We start from the raw sequence: 8501 nt of genomic DNA, 5'->3' as shown, positions 1-8501 counted from the left end.
GGAGAGCGTGGACCACTGGGCACAGCACCCAGCAGTGAGCATGCATGGCTGGGCATTGGCTGCCACGCACAGCACTAGTGGAAACGCCAAAGACAGAGGAGCAGGTGCCATCCTGGGACACACATCACGGGCAACTGCATCCCAGTGGTGAGTACCTCACCCCTCCCTGGCTGCTTCTCCCCAGCAGTTTCCCATCCTGCTGGCCGTGAGGGCTAGGACCATGGGGTGGTGAGCAGGTCCACAGCTCACAGGCTCATTTGCAGGTGGCTTGGTGGGATTTGCACCCAGTGCGGGCCTGCAACCCTCCTTGGAGGCTGTGAGAAAATCTGTGCTTTTCATGCACAGCGGGGCCAGCCCAGGGACAATCCTGCACCAATGGATCAGCTGCAGGCAGCCTCCCTTCTCCCCACAGCATGGCCCACCCTGATAAATTGCCCTGCTCAACCTGCACCGAGTCTGTGTGTGAATCACCAGCAGGGCAGCAGCTCTGTGGCAGGGAGCAGCAGCCCATCAGAGGGAATGTCTCAAGCGATGCCGTGGGATGCAGGCACCCGCAGTCAGGCAGATGCATCACCGCCTGATGCCCACCTGCCTCATTTGCAGAGCCCCAGTGCCCTGGGGAGTAGTAACTCCCTGGGCCTGCTGGAGATCATGGGCAACCTCTCCTACAATGACAGCAGACTCAGGCTTCCGCATGCCTGTGGGGATCCCCGAGGCTCAGTCCTGGGCTCCCCAGCTCCACAGGGCAATTCCAGCAGATGGGAAAATCAGCAACAATGTGAAGCAACAGGGGATTTTTCACTCCCTCCTGACAAGCCAAGAGAAGCGTCACATTCAAGATCAGGCAGTGGGAATTATATACAATATATACATCTCAGAGCCACTTGCCAAGCTTGTTTAATGGCAGGAGCTGGGAGGTGCAGGGGGCATGGGGCATGACATCCATTGTCTCTGGCCAGGCTCTCATGGGCCAAGGGATGGGAAGTGGGAGGCACATGCTCCTCCGGCCTCCAAATTAACAGGAAAAGTTCATAACAGAGCTCTGCAGTCTATTAGTGGGAAGTGGGGTAATTTACATCCAGCGCTGGAGGCATCTGAGCCATGGTCCACGAGGAACAGACACGTGTGGTCACAAGGCACATGTGATGCAGAATGGGTGTGGATGGAGAGCTGGAGTGGGGGCAATGTAGGGGCACAAGCCCACGGCCGGGCCAGAATCTGCCTACCCGCAGGGTCCAGGGCATGGCACAGCAGCACACAAGGAGCTGCCCTGGCTGAGCCAAGTCCTGCGGGACCTGGGGATTCATCCCTGGAAAACTGAGGGACTGACTTGGTAGGGAGTGAGCCCACGTTGTCCCGCAAAAAGGGGGTGGCCACCTGCGGCCAAGAGCACCCTGCTGTTGCCCTGCCATCCACGACCCCCACAGTGTATCCTTGCAACAGCCCCACACCCCCAGCCCAGACCCCTTGCCCAGCAGCCCAACAGCCCAACCCAGTGCCATCACCACTGAGCGCAGAGCAGCCGAAATCCTCCTCCTTCCCAACCAGGCTGCACCCGGGCAGGGTGCACAGCGCACGGGTGCAGAGGCCCCATCTGCCTGCAGGACACATGGACACCCTCAGGGGATGCCCAGAGCACAGACACCCACGGGCAATGCAAGACCCTCAGCCATTCGGCTTTGCTGCCGTTTCTTCTGCCACCTGGTGCCCACGGCTCCGGCTTAGGGCCCCATCCCTTTGCCCAGGACTGGGTGAACAGAGCCTGGGGACATGCCCAAGCCATGGGTCGGGGTGAGGGAGCCAGCACAGCTTCCCCTGTGCCTCTTGGGTGAGCTAGGATCACACCGGCTGGCTCCCACCAGGGATTTGCCCATGGGGGTGAGACAAGAAGACCAAGGTTAAGCCACATGGTCGGGGTGCCCCCACCGCCCGAGTGGGCACGTGGCCGGGGCACAGCCCCAAGCGGAGGCCTGTGCAGGCGGGTGACCCAGGGCCTTGCGGCACCGCCATGTGACAGCATGAAATCGCTCCTCCCAGGCATGCCAGGCTGCGAGGGACAGGACTGGGGGGAAGCATTTCCCCTCCCACCCTCCAGCTCATAAACCCAGTGGGCAGCAGCCCTGCACCAAGGCGACATCTCTTTCGGCACTGACCACAGCGCCCGGGACCATGGGCCAGCTGCAGCTCTGGCTTGCCATCCTGGCCGGACTCTCAGGGATCGTGGCCCAGGAAGGTAGGGGCAGCACTGGGGCACAGGGCAGGGCAGGTCGGGGGAGGATCTGGCAGCAGCTCTCCAAGCCCTCTGCTCCATGCCAGAGCCCAGTCAGCAGGTCTGGAGGAGGCTGGAGCAAAGCTGGGGTCAGCAAAGGGGACATCAGGGTGGTGGGGTCACCCAGGGGGGCTGGAGGAAGTCTCAGAGGCATTCAGAGGGGACTGCAGGACAATCCAAACTCCCACCGCATCCCCTCTCTCGTCCCCCAGACCTGTATCGGAAGGTGTTCATCTTCCGGAAGGACCCCAGTGACGCCTATGTGGTGCTGAGGCCCAAGCTCGGGCAGCCACTGCAGAACTTCACGGTGTGCCTGCGGTCCTACACCGATCTAACCCGGCCCTACAGCCTCTTCTCCTACGCCACCAAGGCACAGGACAATGAGATCCTCGTCCTCAAGCCCAAGCCCAGTGAGTACCGGTTCTACGTGGGGGGCAAGTTTGTCACCTTCCGTGTCCCCGAGGGCCACAGGGACTGGGAGCACATCTGCACCAGCTGGGAATCAGCCACCGGCATTGCTGAGTTTTGGCTCAACGGGAAGCCCTGGCCCCGCAAGGGGCTGCAGCGGGGCTACACGGTGGGGGCAGAGGCGGCCATCTTACTGGGGCAGGAGCAGGATGCCTTCGGGGGTGGCTTCGACGTCTACAACTCCTTCTCGGGTGAGCTGGCCGATGTCTACTTGTGGGACGTGGGGCTGTCCCCAGACAAGATGCGAGCTGCCTACCAGTCCCTGCGCCTGCCACCCTCCATCTTAGGCTGGAGGAGCCTGAGCTACGAAGTGAAGGGCGATGTGGTGGTGAAACCCCGGCTCCGGGAGGCACTGGGGCCATGAGAACCGGCTGGATCCGGGGCTGGGGCGGCCTCAGCCCCGACACTCCCCTCCCCATCCCATCAACCTTTCACCTCTACAGCCTGCCAAGAAGATGCCGTCTGCATGCCCCAGCCATGGAGTTCCGGTCAGAGCTGGGGTCAGATGGAGCTGTGGAAGGCTGGGGACACCATTCAGCCTGACAGGGTCCCCCTGAGTACCAGCAGCTGCCACTGACCCATCACTGATGCCTGGGGCACCCTTTCCCTTCCCACACCCTCCCCGAGCTGCCCTCTGGCTGGCTCCTGCACGGGCAGGGTGCAGATCCACTGGCTCCAGCACTGCCCAACCACACGTAGAACAGCAGAAGTGATCAGGGCTGGGCAGGCCCCAGGGGATGCAGGACCCATCCCTGACGCCTGTCCCCATGCACACCCACCATCCCCAGGCTCCCTGCCAGGTCTGCAGGCTCCCGGGCAGAGCTGGCTCTGAGCCCCTCACCAGACTGCCAAACAGCCCCATAGGTCAGTGTCCCCAGGCACTTGGGGACGAAGGTCACGGGGAAACATCACCATTGCATAGCCATGCTTACACCGGCACAGAGGCTGGGCAGCCCCAGGGCCGCAGCACAGTGGCTCTGCAGTTCCCTCTCGCCACAGAGGGGCCAGCGGCCAGGCTCAGCAGTGCGAAGGGGCAGCCATGGCTCTGCCTCCTCGCCCTTGTGGTGCTTTCTGACCTTGCTACCCTGTGAGGTAGGTGCAGGGGGGTTGTGCCGTGACCCGCTCTGGGTCTCACAGGGAGAGCAGAAGGTACAGTGGGGAGCAATGGGCGCAGTGGGCATAGGGGGACACGCGGTGGTGGTGGCAGTCGGGAGCAGCGGGGCACCCTGAGCACTGCAGAGGGGTGCAGTGGGTGCAGTGAGGGGTACAGGAGGTGCAAGGAGGAGGCCTGGGCGTCATGCAGTAGCCATGGATGGAGAAGGCACCCAGAACTCTGCAGAGGGGTGCAATGAGCACAGCACCGTGTGCTGGGGGTGCAGCAGGGTGCATAGGGGTGGGCTGAGGAGGTGCGATGGCAGTGTAGCAAAAGGGCTAAAAGGGGCACCCTAAGTCGGGGCAGCAGTGGGGGACAGCAGGGACACAATGCCAGGCACCACGAGGAATGTCGCACAGCTGTGTCAGGGGTGGCAGCAGGGATGTGGGGCTCCCACAGCCTGGAACAGCCAGGCCACAGAGGTGGGAACAGGGAGACCCCGCTGTCCAGCCTGGCACTCTCATCTGGGTGCTGCAGAAAAAGTGACTGCCTAGATCCAGGCTCACCTGTCAGCACCCACTCTCTACCAGCAGCTGATGCTCTTCTGCAAGGTCACAGGGACCCCAGGTAAGGCACTCCCCACCCTCCTGCAGCTTCTGGCACAGCACCAGCATTGGACAGGCAGTTGCTGCATCTCTGGCCCCGTAGGCAATGGGAGGAGAAGGGGCTGGGAGGGAGCGCCATGGTTCCTCTGTGTCCCCCCACCCAATGACATGGCCGCCCCAGGGTGTCCACCTACCTGAGTGACACCCGGCTGGCTCAGCCCCAAGGTGTTCCTGTGGGAGAAGGAAGGAATTCATGACTCCCTGTAGAAAGGCCCCAGCAACATCCTCCTCTTCCCCTCCTCCAACAAGACCCACTGCCGTGGTCACCTACAACCTAAGGACAGATGTTAGGGAAGGGGCCAAGGGGGTGGCTGGGGACAAGGACTCTCCCCCTCCTTCCTGCAGCTCATCCTCACCGTATCACAGCCCACACGCGGCCGGTCTTGGAGGTGGAATCCACCTCTGGGTGTGATGCTGGAGGCCACCTCCAGGTTGGTGGTGGCTTCCTCACCGGCAGGCTGCAGCCCTGTTTCCCCTTGGGGGATTTGGCCAGATGCCTTTGCCATGGCAGGAGCAGCCACTTCTTTCTCACCTCTCCCAGACCTGGAGCACAAAGTGTTCGTGTTTCCCCAAGAGACCAATGACTCCCACGTGCTGGTGAGGGCAAAGCCCAAGCAGCCGCTGCAGAACGTCACTGTGCACCTGTGGTCCTACACCGACCTAACCCAGCCCTACAGCCTCTTCTGCACCACCAAGGCGCAGGACGGGATCCTCCTCCTCAAGCCCAAGCTCAAAGAGTACCAATTCTACGTGGGGGCAAGTTTGTTACCTTCCGTGTCCCCATGGGGATCATGGTGAGCGAGCATATCTGCACCAGCTGGTGGGGTCAGCCACCAGCATCGCTGGGTTTTGGCTCAGTGGGAGGCCCTGGACCTGTGAGGGGCTGCAGAAGTGGGGACAGCGGTGGCCATCATGCTGGGGCAGGAGCAGGAGCAGGATGCCTTCAGGGGCAGCTTTGATGCCCAGCAGCCTTCCATGGGGGAAATGCAGGATGTGTACACGGAACGCAGGAATCTCCCACCTCAGGGGTGACGGTGCCATGCAGAATGGCCCCAGCAAAACCCCCATCTTTGGCTGGAGACACTTCCCCTGCGCAGTCGTGGGCCAGGTGTGCCCAAGGCCCTGGCACCTGGTACTGGGCACGGCGCTGGTGCCTCCCCGCGCTCTCGCTCCTGCTGGCTGGCAAGCGCTGGCCGAGCCGTGATTGCCACGGGGGCTGTGTGCCCCCCACCTTCCCTGCTGTGTAAACACCACCCCCACCCACCCCCCGCCACCTGGCATCACATAAATGAAGAAATGGGTTTGAAATGCAGCAATGGTGGGCAGCCCGAGGCCCACCAAAGCTCGGCATGGCTCAGGTAATTAATGCGGGCGCAGGAAACTTGCCGGGGTGGGGGGAGTGGGAGCAGGGGAAAGCTCCCGCCAGCACGGGGGCCCTGCTCCGTCCCGGGGACACTGGGGCCCACAGTCGGGGGACAGAGCCCGGCCGCCCAGCGCTGGGGGGCACGCGCTGCCGCCAGTCCCGCTGCGGGGAGGGGGCCTGGGCAGGGGCAAGGCCTGGGGGGCCGAGAGGGGCAGCCCCGTGTCCCGGATCCCCCGGGGGTGCAGCCCCGCTCGGGTCTGACGCTCTGCGCCCGCCCGCGCCTCCGCCCCCTGCAGCCGCTTCCCGGCCCCGGCCACGCTCCGCGCTGCCGCCGCGCGGCCTCCCCGGTACGGCGGGGCGGGCGGGCCCGGGGCGAGCGGTCTGCGGGGCTCGACCGGGCCGGGCCGGGGCCTTGCCTGGGACAGGCCACGGGGGCCGGGCGCGGGCAGTGCGGCTTACGGGGGAGTCTGGCTGGTGCCGCGGTGGGGGCGGGCCTGGTTGCAAGGGCTGCCCGGGGATCTCGGGGGGCCTGAACGGGCGGTTCTGGGCGCCACGTTCTTCTGGGGGCGGCTGTTGAGGGGTCCAGAGGCCTGGTCAGGGAGGTCCGGGGGGGGGTGGGGGGGAGCTGACCCGGGTGTCCCCGGTGTCCTGGCAGTGATCCGCCAGGGGCGTGGCCCAGCTGGCGTCCCCAGAGCCGCCCTGTCCCCAGGGAATGTGGCAGCAGAGGCCCACGGTGCCTGTCTCCGCAGGTGATGGGGGCGTCCGAGCCCCCCAACTTCTCGTGGGTGGCGGAGGGGCGGCTGGCAGGCCTGGCCATGCCACGGCAGCCGGGGCACTACCGGTTCCTGCTGGGCCAGGGCGTGCGGCACCTGGTGTCGCTGTCAGAGCGGGCGCCCCCGCACCACGGCTGCTGTCCTGACATCCAGCTCCACCGGCTCCGTGTGCCCGACTTCAGCCCCCCGACGCCCAGGCAGATCCAGAGCTTCCTGCAGCTGGTGGAGGAGGCCAATGCCTGCGGTGAGGTATGGTGGGGACGTGAGGTATGGTGGGGACGCATCACACCAGGGAGGCAGCGCTGCGGGGGGTGGCACCGCAGCGGGGAGGAGGTGGCACCCAGGAAGTGGTTACACCAAGGGGCTACTGCCAAGGGAGACGGTGCCTGTAGTGCCAAGGGGCAGTGCCAGGGGCTGCAGCAGCGACACCTGCATCCCTCCTGATGGTGCGGTGCTGGTGGCCAGGCTGTGGCAGTGCACTGCATGCTGGGGCATGGCCGGACGGGCACCATGCTGGCCTGCTACCTGGTGAAGGCACAGAAGATGAATGGCAGCGACGCCATCCGGGAGATCCGGCGACTGCGACCTGGCTCCATCGAGACGCGGGAGCAGGAGCAAGCCGTGATCCAGTTCTACCAGCACATTCGGTAGGTGCAGCGCTGCAGCCGGGAGTCCTGTCTCCATGTCACTCTCCTGCACAGAGCGGCTCCCCGTGCCGCACTGGGGCCACAGCCAGTGGTGTGCCAGGTGCAGTGAGCGGGAGGAGAGCTGCGGCTCCCAAAGCCCAGCTTACCTGTGGCATCTGCCCCACCACAGCACTGAAGAGGACAGCAAGGTGTGAGCATGACCATCTCTCTCCCTGGGGGCAGCATGGATGAGGTGGTCGTTGATGGAGACGGTTGCTCAGAAATGGTGGGGGGCCTTTCCCAGCCCTGAGGTGCTGCCATCTGTCCCCTCTCGCATTAAACAACTCTCCTGTGGCTTCTCTCTAGGTCTGTGTGTGGGGAACCAGCGGTCAGCACACACACTCACGGTTCTGCCAGGCCCCCTGAGACCCTGCTGCACTGCCCAGCTCCAGCAGCAGCCACACCCCAGGGAGTGGGGGTCCTGGCTCTTGGGTCTCTGCCCAGCCTCAGCCCTTGGGGAGCACAAGTGGCTGCACTTTGGGTGCTGGCAGGCATGTCCTAGAGCTGCTCACCCGCCAAAGCGGTGATGCCACGTGGAGGGTGGCAGCCGTGTCAGTGCATGAGGGCCGGCCCGGGACGTTGATGCTTAAAGGGTAGCTTAGATGGAATTTAGGCATCTCTGTCCAAAAGCCCAATCCTGAAAATCTCTTCTCAGCTGTTCCTAACCTTGGTGGCATTTAAATCCTAAGTGCAAGAAGTGTCACCGTCCCTGTTCCTGGGTGTGTGGCACATGGCCAGTGCCTGGCGCTCACTGGGCACAAGCGCCTGGGCTGGCGGGGCTATCATTTCTGCCAAGGCAGCTCCACAGCCCCCAAACACCGCTCTGAAACACCAAAATGTTGTCATCTTCCCTTGGAAACAAAGCATCAGGGTGGTGGCACTGGGCACCACTGGCTGGCAAAACCGCTGTGCCCCACTCAGAGCTGTGGCTGGGGGCAACTGACTGTCTCGGGGCAGCTGTAGCACCCCAGTGTCCACCTCTCCTGGACCCGACTTCTCCTGCAGGGCCTGGGTGTGACCAGTGGGGATGAAGGAGGTGACCAGGGGGCGTCTTCATCCCAGAGTGCAGGGCACCCCAAAAACCAGGGGGTAGAAAGCAGCCCGCAGCTCTGCCCAGTGCCTCACGGCCCTTCCCTAGTGGGGATTCAAGAAGCACCCATGTCCCATGAGTGATGCCATGACTC

At 63.9% G+C, this 8501-nt stretch overlaps 3 protein-coding genes across 5 annotated transcripts; all 3 read left to right on the top strand.

Moving 5' to 3' along the window:
* Positions 1-2169: 2169 nt before the first annotated feature.
* Positions 2170-3220, top strand: LOC130141420 (serum amyloid P-component-like). The gene is made up of 2 exons (XM_056322373.1): positions 2170-2233; positions 2482-3220. Exons 1-2 carry the CDS (start codon positions 2170-2172, stop codon positions 3099-3101), a joined length of 684 nt encoding a protein of 227 aa, XP_056178348.1. The 3' UTR covers positions 3102-3220.
* A 280-nt stretch (positions 3221-3500) lies between these two features.
* Positions 3501-5838, top strand: LOC130141278 (serum amyloid P-component-like). Its single transcript, XM_056322124.1, is given in 6 exon segments — positions 3501-4457; positions 5037-5261; positions 5264-5316; positions 5319-5385; positions 5388-5496; positions 5498-5838. Coding segments are annotated over 6 exon segments (687 nt in total). The 5' UTR covers positions 3501-4426; the 3' UTR covers positions 5700-5838.
* Positions 5839-6115: 277 nt separating this feature from the next.
* Positions 6116-7622, top strand: DUSP23 (dual specificity phosphatase 23). Of its 3 annotated transcripts, none has more exons than XM_056322128.1 (4): positions 6116-6205; positions 6608-6880; positions 7097-7278; positions 7448-7622. In XM_056322128.1, the coding sequence occupies exons 2-4, from the start codon at positions 6611-6613 to the stop codon at positions 7470-7472; spliced, it is 477 nt and encodes a 158-aa protein (XP_056178103.1). In that variant the 5' UTR covers positions 6116-6205; positions 6608-6610; the 3' UTR covers positions 7473-7622. The 3 variants fall into 3 exon arrangements, with proteins under 3 accessions (XP_056178103.1, XP_056178105.1, XP_056178104.1); XM_056322129.1 differs by lacking the exon at positions 6116-6205 and adding an exon at positions 6282-6306; XM_056322130.1 differs by lacking the exon at positions 7448-7622 and having other exon boundaries at positions 7097-7282.
* Positions 7623-8501: the final 879 nt, after the last annotated feature.

This window comes from Falco biarmicus, chromosome 19 (assembly GCF_023638135.1).
Source record: "Falco biarmicus isolate bFalBia1 chromosome 19, bFalBia1.pri, whole genome shotgun sequence".
NCBI lineage: Eukaryota > Metazoa > Chordata > Aves > Falconiformes > Falconidae > Falco > Falco biarmicus.
This window is presented reverse-complemented; position numbering and strand designations above follow the sequence as displayed.